The 16,810-nt window shown below is 40.2% G+C and overlaps 1 protein-coding gene across 1 annotated transcript in view; it reads left to right on the forward strand.

Annotated features, from left to right (window-relative positions):
- The window catches only part of LOC311138562 (actin-associated protein FAM107A-like), a gene marked incomplete at its 5' end in the record, with an annotated part of 29,319 nt that extends 19,263 nt beyond the window's left edge, over positions 1 to 10,056 (forward strand). The window contains 2 exons of the mRNA XM_084173304.1: positions 7,626 to 7,788; positions 7,896 to 10,056. Coding sequence (XP_084029430.1) covers positions 7,626 to 7,788; positions 7,896 to 8,009 — 277 coding nt within the window. The 3' untranslated portion in view covers positions 8,010 to 10,056. The remainder of the gene's footprint in view (positions 1 to 7,625; positions 7,789 to 7,895) is intronic.
- Between the last annotated feature and the right edge of the window lie 6,754 nt (positions 10,057 to 16,810).

Raw genomic sequence — 16,810 nt, forward strand, 5'->3', positions numbered from 1 at the left:
TAGCTTTTCCAATTTATATGTTTAATGCATTTCCATTAACAGCCAATTTAATTATGTACAGTGGGGAAAAAAAGTATTTAGTCAGCCACCAATTGTGCAAGTTCTCCCACTTAAAAAGATGAGAGAGGCCTGTAATTTTCATCATAGGTACACGTCAACTATGACAGACAAAATGAGATTTTTTTTCTCCAGAAAATCACATTGTAGAATTTTTAATGAATTTATTTGCAAATTATGGTGGAAAATAAGTATTTGGTCAATAACAAAAGTTTCTCAATACTTTGTTATATACCCTTTGTTGGCAATGACACAGGTCAAACGTTTTCTGTAACTCTTCACAAGGTTTTCACACACTGTTGCTGGTATTTTGGCCCATTCCTCTATGCAGATCTCCTCTAGAGCAGTGATGTTTTGGGGCTGTCGCTGGGCAACACGGACTTTCAACTCCCTCCAAAGATGTTCTATGGGGTTGAGATCTGGAGACTGGCTAGGCCACTCCAGGACCTTGAAATGCTTCTTACGAAGCCACTCCTTCGTTGCCCGGGCGGTGTGTTTGGGATCATTGTCATGCTGAAAGACCCGGCCACGTTTCATCTTCAATGCCCTTGCTGATGGAAGGAGGTTTTCACTCAAAATCTCACGATACATGGCCCCATTCCTTCTTTCCTTTACACGAATCAGTCGTCCTGGTCCCTTTGCAGAAAAACAGCCCCAAAGCATGATGTTTCCACCCCCATGCTTCACAGTAGGTATGTTGTTCTTTGGATGCAACTCAGCATTCTTTGTCCTCCAAACACGACGAGTTGAGTTTTTACCAAAAAGTTCTATTTTGGTTTCATCTGACCATATGACATTCTCCCAATCCTCTTCTGGATCATCCAAATGCACTCTAGCAAACTTCAGACGGGCCTGGACATGTACTGGCTTAAGCAGGGGGACACGTCTGCACTGCAGGATTTGAGTCCCTGGCGGCGTAGTGTGTTACTGATGGTAGGCTTTGTTACTTTGGTCCCAGCTCTCTGCAGGTCATTCACTAGGTCCCCCCGTGTGGTTCTGGAATTTTTGCTCACCGTTCTTGTGATCATTTTGACCCCACGGGGTGAGATCTTGCGTGGAGCCCCAGATCGAGGGAGATTATCAGTGGTCTTGTATGTCTTCCATTTCCTAATAATTGCTCCCACAGTTGATTTATTCAAACCAAGCTGCTTACCTATTGCAGATTCAGTCTTCCCAGCCTGGTGCAGGTCTACAATTGTGTTTCTGGTGTTCTTTGACAGCTCTTTGGTCTTGGCCATAGTGGAGTTTGGAGTGTGACTGTTTGAGGTTGTGGACAGGTGTCTTTTATACTGATAACAAGTTCAAACAGGTGCCATTAATACAGGTAACGAGTGGAGGACAGAGGAGCCTCTTAAAGAAGAAGTTACAGGTCTGTGAGAGTCAGAAATCTTGCTTGTTTGTAGGGGACCAAATACTTATTTTCCACCATCATTTGCAAATAAAATCATAAAAAATCCTACAATGTGATTTTCCGGGAAAAAAATGCTCAATTTGTCTGTCATAGTTGACGTGTACCTATGATGAAAATTACAGGCCTCTCTCATCTTTTTAAGTGGGAGAACTTGCACAATTGGTGGCTGACTAAATACTTTTTTTCCCCACTGTACATTACCGGTCAAACATTTTAGAACACCTACTCATTCAAGGGTTTTTCTTTATTTTTACTATTTTCTACATTGTAGAATAATAGTGAAGACATCAACACTATTAAATAACACATATGGAATCATGTAGTAACCCAAAAAGTGTTAAAGAAATCAAAATATATTTTATATTTGAGATTCTTCAAATAGCCACGCTTTGCCTTGATGACAGCTTTGCACACTCTTGGCATTCTCACAACCATGACGTAGTCACCTGGAATGCATTTCAAATAACAGGTGTGCCTTGTTAAAAGTTAATTTGTGGAATTTCTTTCCTTCTTAATGCGTTTGAGCCAATCAATTGTGTTGTGACAAAGTAGGGGGATATACAGAACATAGCCCTATTTGGTAAAAGACCAAGTCCATATTATGGCAAGAACAGCTCAAATAAGCAAAGTGAAACGACAGTCCATCATTACTTTAAGACATGAAGGTCAGTCAATACGTTACATTTCAAGAACTTTGAAAGTTTCTTCAAGTGCAGTCGCAAAAACCATCAAGTGCTATGATGAAACTGGCTATAATGAGGAACGCCACAGGAATGGAAGACCCAGAGTTACCTCTGCTGCAGAGGATAAGTTCATTAGATTTACCAGCCTCATAAATTGCAGTCCAAATAAATACTTCACAGAGTTCAAGTAACAGACACATTTCAACATCAACTGTTCAGAGGAGACTGTGTGAATCCGGCCTTCATGGTCAAATTGCTGCAAAGAAACCACTACTAAAGGACACCAATAAGAAGAAGAGACTTGCTTGGGCCAAGACACACGAGAAATGGACATTAGACCGGTGGAAATTTGTCCTTTGGTCTGGAGTCCAAATTGGAGATTTTTGGTTCCAACCGCTGTGTCTTTGTGAGACGCGGTGTGGGTGAACGGATGATCTACGCATGTGTATTTCCCACCATAAAGCATGGAGGAGGAGGTGTTATGGTGTGGGGGTGCTTTGCTGGTGACACTGTCTGTGATTTATTTAGAATTGAAGGCACACTTACCCAGCATGGCTACCACAGCATTCTCTGCATCCGCCTGCTCTTTAACTGGAGTCCCACAGTAGAAGAATATTGTGTGACAGGCTATGAACCAAATGTTTGGTCAGTGTTTCCCTGAGCACCTTTATTAGCGGAAAACATGCAGGAAATGTATAAAATCACCCCTTGGTCATGGTCATGGTCATGTTCTTATTCAAGCTTTGTACCTGGAAGGTCCTTTGGGTGTATAGGTTGTACAGCATCATTGGTAAAATTGCACCTACACACTGAAGAAGGCTGTAACGCCGAAACGTCTGTGTACGCTATCCCTGATGCAGTAAAACGTCTGTGTACGCTATCCCTGATGCAGTAAAACGTCTGTGTACGCTATCCCTGATGCAGTAAAACGTCTGTGTACGCTATCCCTGATGCAGTGAAACGTCTGTGTACGCTATCCCTGATGCAGTAAAACGTCTGTGTACGCTATCCCTGATGCAGTAAAACGTCTGTGTACGCTATCCCTGATGCAGTGAAACGTCTGTGTACGCTATCCCTGATGCAGTGAAACGTCTGTGTACGCTATCCCTGATGCAGTAAAACGTCTGTGTACGCTATCCCTGATGCAGTGAAACGTCTGTGTACGCTATCCCTGATGCAGTGAAACGTCTGTGTACGCTATCCCTGATGCAGTGAAAATCATTTAAAAAATCTAATAATGAAGTAAGCTTTATGCAACATCTTTTTGAGTGCGGACCCATTACACCTTTTTGTTTGTCAGCAACCATTTTATGAACATGTGGGCTTGAAGAAATCTTTGAGGTGTGGTTGATTGTTCTGAATGGTATGTGTTGAGTCTGACCATCAGTGAGTTTATTAATGTGACAATATTCAAATTGTTCATTATGTAAAGCCACTGCAATAATGTCCTTTTGTTTTCAGTTGGTTTGTTTGGAGAGGCTTTGCTGGTTTGAGGTCCAGGCAGTTTATTGGTAGCGCCTTCAATAAGGTGACTGTCTTTAACCTGTCTAACGTTTAGATGTTACAATTGTAATAAAACATATATTTTTTTGATAAGGTGTCATCTGCTCCGTTGCATTGCTCAGAACTGTTGACCCAACTCAATAGGTAGACTGTCACGAACCTATGTCTAATGTCCTGGATGAAGTGTTCCCCTCATTAAACAGTAACTGGCATAGTCTGGTGGTTTGTGCCATTTTAGCTAGCCCTAGTCATCAGTTGTTACTACTATATACTACAGTCCTGTCCGCAAAAATACTACAGTGAATACTATAGTATACTACAGACATGTCCGCAAAAACACTACAGTACTACAGTATCCTACAGTCATGTCTGCAAAAACACTACAGTAAATACTACATCATTTTACAGTCATGTTCACACAAACACTACAGTGAATACTACAGTAAAGTCTGCAGAGCACCACATTGAGGGCCCATTTGGCCATAATCATGGGATGATTATATTGCGTGTATTGCACACACACGCATTCGCTTCTGCTTTTCTACAGGCAGGCAGGCAGATACTCAGAGGTAAGCTGGAAGGGTGCCATGCTTTCAATTAAGCATCTACATGTATATGCTGGGATTGGGTTGGCACTGCTACTGGTGCTAAGAGGGGTATGGCTGTGAGACTCAAAGCCCAGAACAGGCAAACTGTTGGGCACAATGACAGAGAGAGAGCCCTTACAGCGCTGGGAGATCAGCCACACCACTGTGATGGGGGTGCAGGTCATCAACCTGAACAGCCTTTCTCTCTCTTACTGAGTGGTCTCCATTTTCTCTGATTGCTGTTTCACTACCTCTCTCGTTCGCTCTCACACTCTAGATAAGGCATTTTGTGTCAATGTATTGCATTGATGTCTGGAAAATCTGAGGCGGTGGATGTAAGAGGAAAGAGGGAAAAAAGCATGGACCACAACACACAGAGAAAAAAAAACATGTTTTGGTTAAAATGTCAATGCCGTTCACAATGCTGTGTAGTAAGAAAGGACTGTCTATGGATTTCAGAGCAGTGAGAAGGTATAGAGGAGTCAGGGGTCCCAGAGTCTGTCATGAAAAGGCCTATGGACGACAGCAACCAGAAAGTAATATAGTGGACTCCGATATCAGCCCTTTCACTGTGCTATTCTTGTCCTGTGCTTGCCGATCAAACTATACCTTCCACAGATTTTTGGGGATTGTAGTCTATTGGTAGTGTGTTTCTTTCATAAACTATCTACACAGGCTACTGCTACACACTGTGTGTGTGTGTGTGTGTGTGCGTGGGTGTGGTGTGTTGTGTGTGTGGAGAGGTGAGTGCTGATGAAATTAATTACCTCCATGTTTGTTTGTGTACACTTATTTGATGAGCACAGACAAAATTAACAAAAACACTAATCACACCTCCAATAGCAGCCCTCCCTCTCTCTACCACCAAAAAAAACCACCTCCCTAAGGAGGATGAAGGCACTACGTTAATTTAATTAGCAGTCTCGCAGAGAAGAGGTGAGAGGAGGGTTACAAAGAGAGCTCAACACTTTCTATCTTATCCTGAGTGTAATAGCGTTTCACCCTGAAGAGGTCTGATGTGAGATATTGAGGGAAGATATTGAATGAATTCTTGACAGGTTTTAGAGGCCACATGCAGTGATTGAATAAACTCAAAGTAGATTCACAATGGAGAAGGATTGTTTTCTTCCTTTCTGATAAAACAAAACAAGGGTCCCACCACCAAGCCTCAGCGGTGTCCTTCCTGCTGTCTTTTTCTTTCTAATGGAAAAGAGGCTCCTAATTAATCTGGCATCCCCATAGAGATTCATAGACAAACACAGCTCTGTTGATCACAAGTCCCGTAGCCCATGTTAGGACTACAGGAGCATTTATTAGCAGGGAAATAAGCTTTACCTCTATGCAATTGTTATTTGCTAAACTGCAACATAATCCTTTCACATTTTATTTTTGTCATATTAATGTAATTGAATCATGAAAAAAAAATATGGGTGAGCATTGGTGGGTATTCATGGATGTCAAGGGAAGCCAGGTTTCCCCCAAAAATGTAAATAAAAAATAAAAATAAACATACACAATAATGTATTTAATCTCTCTGGGTTTCATAAATGTCCTTCAATTCGCAAGAGGCTGAATATACAGTATCTCACACGAGAAAGCATCCGAACTAACGAAACAGTGCCCCTCTGTCTCAGTATGTGTATCCCATCTATCTGACACTGTCAGGTCAAAAATAGTATGTTGTCAACCATAGCAATGAATGCAAGGGAAGCCAGCGAGCATTTGGCCTCCGTTGATAAAATCATATTTAAATATAGCCAATCAGCGTTGAACTAAACTGAGTGAGCTCAGCTGTGAATAGTCCTGGCGCACCAAAAAACTTGAATTGTTGCGTCTCGTTGTGATGCTGTCCTCCGGTGGCTAGCTAGCTAGCTAAACTCACCCCTTTCCTAAATTAGCCATGGCTGTAGATAGGGATTTGGACTAGAGGCGATTCTGATCAAACCATAAATTCACAAAGTGTGCCCCTGTTCAGAGAGGATTTTAACCAGGCAGCCTAGGACAACAAAAACTAAAAGTGTGTACTGTGTGACAGAGTCATAGACCGTTTAGCAGTGGTGTAAAGTATTTAAGTTAAAATACTGTAAAGTACTACTTAAGTAGTGTTTTTGGGTATCTGTATTTTACTATTCATATTTTTGACAATTTTTACTTTTACTTCACTACATTTCTAAAGAAAATAATGTACTTTTTACTCCATACATTTTCCCTGACACCCAAAAGTACTAATTACATTTTGAATGCTTGGCAGGACAGGAAAATTGTCCAATTCACGCACTTATCAAGTGAACATCCCTGGTCATCCCTACTACCTCTGATCTGACGTACACACTAAACACCAATGCTTCGTTTGTAAATGATGTCTGAGTGTTGGAGTGTGCCCTTGGCTATCCGTAAATAAAATAAAAACAAGAAAATGGTGCCATTTGGTTTGCTTAATATAAGTAATTTGTAATGATTTATACTTTTACTTTTGATACTTAAGTGTATTTAAAACCAAATACCTTTAGACTTTTACTCAAGTAGTATTTTACTGGGTGACTTTCACTTTTACTTGAGTAATTTTCTATTAAGGTATCTTTACTTTTACAAGTATGACAATTGGGTACTTTTTCCACCACTGCCGTTTAGGCAACATGAAAGAGGATGATGGTATTGGCGTTTCTCTACAAGTAGGCTGAGTCAACATGTTCTTTCTTTGCATGCACACATGTGCACACACACAAACACAGAAATCAGTAACATGGACAGACACATAAAATGTAGCTTACGTTGATTGGATTAAATCGTTTTTGGTATCTTTTAGTTGTCACGGTATTAGACTAAGCATAGGTGATTAGATGATGTTGAAATGTTGAAGTTGTAATGGTGCTGGAATAGTGGAGGAAGCGCCTGTTTTCTTTGCGACTTGTGGTAACTCTCCGTGGTTCTAAATCAATAGTTGTTTAGTAGTCCGAAAATGTCTGAAATATTTACTTGCTTGTCCATGCTGTAGGTCATGTAACTGTTTGTGGACTTCACCGGACAGATGTTGCTCTCCGGTTTTGTGATGAAACAAAGATGTGGTTGAATTTATTCTGCCCACTGTGTATTCTTATTGTCTCGGCCTTAGGCCTATATGTCACGTTGTCAAGGCATATGAACTAACAGGATACAGCAAACAACGCAATTATCACAACACATAGGTTATAATATGGCTTTTTCCTGGCTTGGCTTCCCCAGTGATTTTACCCATGCACCGCTACTTTGGGTGAGGAAAGGATATTGTATGAGAGAGCAATATCAGAACATAGCATTTAGCATGATGTGTTCCCTCTGCTGGAGACGAGGAAAATTCAAATGCAGAAGACCTTAGTAAATACCTTCTCTCCCTCGGTCTCTCAGGGGTGGCGGTGTTGGTGTGGAGTCTAAGCCGGAGCTGCAGCGTGTCTTGGAGGCCAGGAAGAGGGAACAGATCATCAAGCAGAGGAAGGAGGAAGATGAGGCCAGAAAGAAGATATCCCCTCTGGAACAAGAGCTCCTCAAGAGGAAGGAGAAGCTAGAAGAGGTAGGAGAGATCATCAATTGGTCAATACAATTGTATTGCTATAGAGCTTTTTACAATTTAATCTAATAGAAATTGATTGAATAAACTCCCTTTTATTTCTGATTCAGCTGGAGAAGGAGCAGGAAAAACAAGAGGAGACAGTGAGAGCCCCAGAGTTTGTCAAGGTCAAGGAGAACTTGAGACGGACGTCCTTTCACAATAATGGAGAGAAAGAGGTGTAGGGACAAACCGGTCCAAGTATACCGTTGAGTTGTAATCTTCTGGAGTTTGTACACTTGTGTGTATTATGCGCGTTGAGTGGACACAGAACTGCTGTGTTGTGTTGCTCTGACTGCACAACTCAAGACAACAGCAAGGAACTTCTACCTACAAGGACTGGTCGGCAAGCCATGACACAATGCCTTCACTAACCCACTCAGAGCAGAGACACAGTGGGAGAGACAGAGAGAGACACAGAGAAGGAAGGTTGACTCTGCAATGGGCTACTGTTACAGGGATAGGTCAAACTGTATCTGTGATATCTTAATGCAGAGTAACTGATATGAGAGTGAGTGTGAGGTTCAAAATGGACAACCTGGACTCGAGGGTAAATGTAACATAGCAAACAGTATGATATGTTACGTTTCGTATGGTATGTATTAATCTGTGATTGTCCATCATCCATTTCGTATGATATATTACGAATGACAATTCCTATGATATGTTACCAATTGCAATTTGTTGTCGCTAACGTTAGCTAGGTGGCATGCGTTAGCTAGGCTAAGCGTTAGGGGTTAAGGTTATGGTTAAGGTTAAGCTTAGGAGTTAGGTTAAATGGTTAAGATTAGGGTTAGGGGAAGGGTGAGCTAACATGCTAAGTAGTTACAAAGTAGCTAAAAAGTAGTAAATAGTTGCAAAGTTGTTAATTAGCTAAAATGCTAAACATTGCCCGTGATGAGATTTGAATACGCAACCTTTGGATTGCTAGATATTCGCGTTATACGCCTACCCATGCACCCCGACCAACCACCCTACTTTTGTTTTTACCTTAAGTAACCTTCTGTCTTATGAAACCATACCAAACATAACATATCATACTAGTGTCAAATGTACGTTTACTATGTTACGTCTAGTCTATAAGACCAGGCTGAAGAAGATGGGAGAAGCTATTCACTAGTGGATGTAGTGTTCCGTACTGCAATGACTCTAGAAACAAGGACCCACGTAAGATGTTAAGAGACAAAGCCAAAGTTGGTTGTTTTTCTCAAGTGTGTCACAAAGCAGTGGTTACTTTTCATTTTAGGCTGTGTATATCCAATAGTAATTCTCTAGGTTACAGTATATGAAGCACACTGTACCTGCATCACACAATCAGCACAGACTGTTAACAGTAAACAATCAAATTTGCCTCCTACTCATGGCACATTTATCTGCAATTCAAGGTCACATGTCTCAATGTGAAATCTCTCACTGAGAAAGCACCTATCCCTAACAGTGCCTTCCTAGCTCTAGCTGCATGTCATCCTAATCAAAAAGTTCAAACCAAGGAACGCTATCATTATGAAACGGTGGTGCGTGTAACGCTTATACCAACGGTATACTATCAAACCACGTGATCTGAGGAATCAGAGTATTTTTACAGTATGTGTGTGAGTGGTTGTGTGAATGCATGCTGCAGACACAAGAGACTGACACAGATATGGTGGTCCTTTGTAGCTCAGTTGGTAGAGCATGGCGCATGTAACGCCAGGGTAGTGGGTTTGATTGCTGGGACCACCCATACGTAAAATGTATGACTGTAGGTGACTTTGGATAAAAGTATCTGCTAAATGGCATATATTATATTATAGATATAGATTTTTCTCCAACCCCATCTCACCCTTTTTCTGGCAACATATAACCGTTACTGTACATGTTTTGGAAAGTGATATTTATCTTTTGTGCTTAAGGTCTGAGACCAGGTAGATATTCTCACATTTGTAATTGTATCACAGCGCTTTTTAGATTGTATTATGTAGCGATACACAATTAAATGCAATCATTTGAATCTTATTTCAATAAGGCACTTTAGAAAATTGAAATGATGTATCTGAAAATGTATTTTACCGATCAATTATGCATTTGTCATTTTTTAAATGTTTTTATCGTGATTACGTATAGATGGCCATTTGTATTTTGGTGTTTTTTGCACCAAATATTGTTCTACTTGTATGAAATATCTGCCTTTACTGACTCCTGAAGCCACTTAAAATGTTTAATATTGTATAAACATGAATACATTCTTTCTCATTTCTTTTTCAGTCTCTTCATTGCATAGAAGTATGAATATATTAATGTATGATTATTTCAATAGCTTTCACAATGACAGAATGATTGTTATGAATAACATAGGTTTGTACATCAAATTACTATGGTACATGTCTGAGAAGAGAGGTACAAAGAGCTGGAGAAGATTGTATTCCTTTCTAAGAAAATAAGAAAAGGACAAACACTGCATTGATAGTTAAACTGTGACCTTTCATTTGGTCTGAGAATGTCTGGGTCATTCTACAAAAATGGTGGCTTTCCTGTCGCCCGCCTTAACCACCAGGAAAAACACTTAAAAATGTCAAATAATGACACAAAATATACATTTTTGTTTTAACTGAAGTGTAATATTGTTAATAAAACATATGGAAGACAGTTATATTGCAAAACATATATACACATCACCGGTCAAACGTTTTAGAACACCTACTCATTCAAGGGTCTTTCTTATTTTTACTATTTTCTGCATTGTAGAATAATAGTGAAGACATCAAAACTATGAAATAACACACATGGAATCATGATTGTAGTAACCAAAGAAAAGTGTTGAACAAATGAAAATATAGCCTTAAAAGTTAATTTGTGGAATGTATTTCCTTCTTAATGTGTTTGAGCCAATCAGTTGTGTTGTGACAAGGTAGGGGGGGTATACAGAAGATAGCCCTATTTGGTAAAAGACCAAGTCCATATTATGGCAAGAACAGCTCAAATAAGCAAAGAGAAACGACAGTCCATCATTACTTTAAGACATGAAGGCCAGTCAATACGGAACATTTCAAGACCTTTGAAAGTTTCTTCAAGTGCAGTCGCAAAAACCATCAAGTGCTATGATGAAACTGGCTCTCATGAGGACTGCCACAGGAGTGGAAGACCCAGAGTTACCTCTGCTGCAGAGGACAAGTTCATTAGAGTTACCAGCCTCAGAAATTGCAGCCCAAATAAATGCTTCACAGAGTGCAAGTAACAGACACATCTCAACATCAACTGTTCAGAGGAGACTGCGTGAATCAGGCCTTCATGTTTGAATTGCTGCAAAGAAACCACTACTAAAAGACACCAATAAGAAGAAGAGACTTGCTTGGGCCAAGAAACACAAGAATGGACATTAGACCGGTGGAAATTTGTCCTTTGGTCTGGAGTCCAAATTGGAGATTTTGGTTTCATCCGCCGTGTCTTTGTGAGACGCGGTGTGGGTGAACGGATGATCTCTGCATGTGTATTTCCCACCGTAAAGCATGGAGGAGGAGGTGTTATGGTGTGGGGGTGCTTTGCTGGTGACACTGTCTCTGATTTATTTAGAACTGAAGGCACACTTACCCAGCATGGCTACCACAGCATTCTGCAGCGATACGCCATCCTATCTGGTTTGGGCTTAGTGGGACTATCATTTGTTTTTCACAGGACAATGACCCAACACACTTCCAGGCTGTGTAAGGGCTATTTTACCAAGAAGGAGAGTGATGGAGTGCTGCATCAGATGACCTGGCCTCCACAATCCCCCGACCTCAACCAAATTGAGAATGGTTTGTGATGAGTCGGACCGCAGAGTGAAGGAAAAGCTGCCAACAAGTGCTCAGCATATGTGGGAACTCCTTCAAGACTGTTGGAAAAGCATTCCAGGTGAAGCTGGTTGAGAGAATGCCAAGAGTGTGCAAAGCTGTCATCAAGGTAAAGGGTGGCTATTTGAAGAATCTCAAATACAAAATATATTTGGATTTGTTTAACACTTTTTTGGTTACTACATGATTCCATATGGGTTATTTCATAGTTATTCTACAATGTAGAAAATAGTAAAAATAAAGAAAAACCCTTGAATGAGTGGGTGTTCTAAAACTTTTGACCGGTAGTGTATATATATATATATATATATATATATATATATATATCGTAGAAAAGAGTTTCCCAAACTCGGTCCTGGGGCCCCGCCTGGGTGTACTTCCGTTTTGGTTTTTGCCCCAGCTGATTCAAATAATCAAAGCTTGATAATGCGTTGGTTATTTGAATCAGCTGTGTAGTGCTAGGGCAAAAACTAAAACGGGCCCCAGGACAGATTTTAGGAAACCCTGTCGTAGAACACGGTCAATACCATGAAAATGGCTTGTCCCTCGGGGTCATGAGTCATGATTTCATGTGAAGCGTTAAAATGTGTCACTGGTGTTGCACAGTTTATAGTAAGGGGGAAAGGAAATTTGATTAAAATAACTGATCAAATCAAATGATTAAGTCATTTATTTACAATTTAATAAGTGTGGTTTGAGCTACTGTGGCCGCCATCTTAGATATTCTATATTTTCTGCAGATTTGTCACTGGTATTACCATCACTGGTGTTACTGTCCTGCTGGATTTAATAGAATAGCCTGAAGATTTGTCACTGGTGTTACTGGTCACTGGTCTTACTGTCACTGGGGTTATTATAGAAAAATGTGTTTTGTTTAAAGTAAATTATTACTAATAAAAAAAATCTTAATATTATCAATAACCTTTTCTGTCTTGATTATATATCCAAAGTAAATAGTCAAATTACTTTCTGGAAAGCCTGAATTGACATTAAAATATACAGTAGGTAACGCCAGTGACAAAAAGGCTTTTTTTTTAATTTAATGTAGTAAAAATATAAAATACATTAAGATTTTATTTATGTTGATTAAGGGGCTAACTATTATCTGACTAAGTCAAAATAAATAAATAATAATAATAGATTGTTTTAATTGGGTGGTGAAAAAGCACAACCCGCCTAGACTCATCGATTGTTTATTGAATGTTTGTTGAAGAGGAGATTAATAATAGTATTTGGTGAGCTAAGTTACAGAGACAAACACACCCCTGATCCAGCCGTCTATGTAATGTCACAAACCAGAAAGTGAGACGTGAGCAGCAGTGTCAAGGCTGGAATTCTGAACTGGTGACACCTGAACAGGTAAACAAACCAAAGCCTGGGAGAGAGTGAGTGGCAATGTGTGGCCTCTCCAACTCCGCTAAGCCTTCATTAAGATTGGAAGATAGTGGCAGTACAAAATAAATTGTCACTGAAATTCCATAAATGTGTCTGTCTGTGACATTTTTTTGGAGCCTTCAGTTTAATATCCCAACTTTGACCAACCGTGCAAATTCTCCAAGGTATCCAATGGAATGATTTAATGAGAGTAGGATATTCAAATGCACAAGAGCATGATTTAGACTCAGTCCCTGACCTAAGAATAATTTATTGCTATGAGTAAAACAGAGAGAATATCTATTTGAATATCTTGCTCAGGCAGACGAGACAATTGCAGAAAGGTTTTGTTAAGCATTGGGAGACACCATTAGACATAGTCCTCTGTGCCCTCACTAACTTATTTGGCCCCTTAATTATTGGGGTTGAGTAACGTGACACTCTGCATCACAAGAAGACTCTTTGTCCTCAAACCACTCTATCACCCTCCTGTGTGCTTAATCCTAAAGAATCTTCAGGATCCGATTTGTAGTGCTCCGCTACACAGGAGCCAAATTGTTTCAATGTAGCCTTGGTGACAACCTGGTCTCAGAGCATTTCGTATTATTCTGTACGTAAACCCAAGACACTCATTTTAGGTGGTCCTCTGTGGCTCAGCTGGTAGAGCACGGCGCTTGTAACGCCAGGGTAGTGGGTTCGATCCCCGGGACCACCCATACACAAAAAATGTATGCACGCATGACTGTAAGTCGCTTTGGATAAAAGCGTCTGCTAAATGGCATATTATTATTATTATTATTATTATAGGTTTCGTATGGAATGTATTAATTTGTTAATGTCCATCACCCATTTTGTATGATATGTTATGAATTACAATTACAACTTGCTCTTCATTACAAAGTGGCTAAATACATCAGTGGAAGTAACCTATTTTAGATTATACCGTAGAAACCGATAACTAACGACAAGCTAAGCCAGATATGCAAGTTCTGCTTTCTAAAATGCAAAGACAGAAATGTGTTACTTACAACTAGCCTATGTCATAACTGTTATGGTGATGAAGATATGAATACACACCATGCTACATTTGTGTCTGCGCTTCAGTTTGTTTACTGCAGTATTGCTTGATTGTCTATAATTTTTCCTAATAGAAAAAAATCAAGTTGTCAAGTTCTGTCATTTTGACCTGATACTAAGCTGCACATGGCGCATGCACAGGTAAATGGAGGACAGTGCTTAGAAATAGAGCACCCTCTTTGGCCCTGTTCCACGTGTTGATTCTCCGCACCTTAGCACACATCCACTCACTCATGCACACACCCACACAGACAAACACACATTTACAATGAGTGTACAAAACATTAATTAATTCATCGGGGCATGGACTCTACAAGGTGTCGAAAGTATTCCACAGGGATGCTGGCCCATGTTGATGCCAATGCTTCTCACAGTTGTGTCAAGTTGGCTGGATGTTCTTTGGGTGGTGGACCATTCTTCTTAAACACGGGAAACTATTGAGTGTGAAAAACCCAGCAGCGTTGCAGTTCTTGACACAAACTGGTGTGCCTGGCACCTACTACCATACCCCGTTCAAAGGCACTTTTGTCTTGCCCATTCACCCTCTGTATGACACACATACGATCAATGTCTCAATTGTCTCAAGGCTTAAAAATCATTCTTTAACCTGTTTCCTCCCCTTCATCTACACTGATTGAAGTGGATTTAACAAGTGACATCAATAAGGGATCATAGCGTTCACCTGGATTCACCTGGTCAGTCTATGTCATAGAAAGAGCAGGTGTTCTTAATGTTACGGATTACAATTTGAACAATATGTTACAAATTTGCAATACGTACTGTATGATATTTCACGAAGTCCAATTTGTTGTGGCTAACGTTAGCTAGGTGGCTAGGTGGCTAATTCTAGCTAGTTGGCTAACATTAGCTAGACTAGGGGTTAGGGTTAGGAGTTAGGTTAAAGGGTTAGGGGAAGGGTTAGCTAACATGCTAAGTAGTTGCAAAGTAACAAAAAAGTAGTTGCAAAGTTGCTAATAAGCTAAAGTTGTCCGTGAGGAGATTTGATCACGCAACAATTGGGCTGCTAGAAGTTTGCATTATAGCCCACCCATCCACACCAACCAACCAACCAACCACCCTCGCTCCTTTTGCATTAACATTTACATTTTGGTCATTTAGCAGACGCTCTTATCCAAAGCGACTTACAGTTTAGTGAGTGCATTATTACATTTTTTATACTGGCCCCCCGTGGGAATTGAACCCACAACCCTGGCGTTGCAAATGCCATGCTCTACCAACTGAGCTACATCCCTGCCGGCCATTCCCTCCCCTACCCTGGACGACGCTGGGCCAATTGTGCGCCGCCCCATGGGTCTCCCGGTCGCGGCTGGCTACGACAGAGCCTGGATTCAAACCAGGATCTCTAGTGGCACAGCTAGCACTGCGATGCAGTGCCTTAGACCACTGCGCCACTCGGGAGTATTAAGTATCCTTCTGTCATATGTAACCACACCAAACGTAACATATCATACTAATTTGAGTTTCCCGGATTTTCGTTTACTATGTTATGTCTAGTCTATGAGATCAGGATAGACTGAGAAACATTGCTCTGTAAATTGATCCTCCAGGGCAGTGGTGCAGCTCCCACTACCATGCTCTGACATACAGGGGAACAAAGACAGCTCAGGACATTGACCCTGACATTGTTACAATCTGTTTCATTTGCACCAGCCTCAAATATCACATTTGATTTCTAGTATAAGAATTGTTACTAGTCCTGAACTTGAACAGCTGTGGCTAACTCAACAGGCAGTAGTAATATGGAGTACTTCATATTCTGCAATACAGTAAAGCCTGCTATGTGTAACACAATTTGTGAGGATTACATTACTTTTTGAATTCACAGGAGGACAGTTCAAAGATGCTGTTGAATGGCGATACTGAGGCAGGGGTGAAATCGGTAAGTTACAAGTTTTTCAAACGTTTGATTATCAAAAACATGGTGCACAGTCCATAATATTTTGTTTTCTGTGTCTTGTTTTCAGAGCCCTAGCAGTGGGGCTATGCTGGAAGGCTCAGGGATGTAGCCCTGGGGTGTAATGTAGCATCATCAGGCCAGGCCAAGGCCAGGAGAGCTAGAGCAGAGAGAGAGGAGAAGCTATAATGAACGACAAACTGCAAGGCCAAATATTCCACTTTATTCATCATTATCTCATGGGGTGGGAGGAATCATTAAACATTTAAATACTGTAAATATAGAACTCCAAGGTCTTTGTGAAATATGGATGTATTCTAATATTGTTATTCTATCTGCTTTGTCAAACCACTTGATTTATGATTTGTGAGTCTTCCTAAGATTTGTTCCACAGTAATTTTTAACACTTGTTTTATTAGTTAACCTTATAAAGGATTATATATATGCTGACCTTCATATTGGTGCTTTGTAAGAATGGTGCACACTTCATTTATTTAGCAAGTTATCGTTGTAGCATCATAGATCTTAAATTGCTTAGGTACAGTTCTTTATCAGCCATGCATTTTCCAAAGAAAAATATATTTATCTTTGAAAGTCATAAGTGGTAAAACGTGATCTACGAGAGGCAACTTGAAGTAGAAGTACAATAATAATGTTATGTGGTGCAATGGAAAATATTATAATGTCATTCTTGCAGAGTTTTACAAAACACATTTTTTATAGTGATGTTTTGTAATGAGCCTACTCCCAAGTAAAATAGTTTACTTATAAGGGAATTTATAATGTACAATTAAATTCCCCATAGTCTGTT

Source organism: Coregonus lavaretus (assembly GCF_964263955.1).
Source record: "Coregonus lavaretus genome assembly, chromosome: 12".
NCBI classification, from domain to species: Eukaryota; Metazoa; Chordata; class Actinopteri; order Salmoniformes; family Salmonidae; genus Coregonus; species Coregonus lavaretus.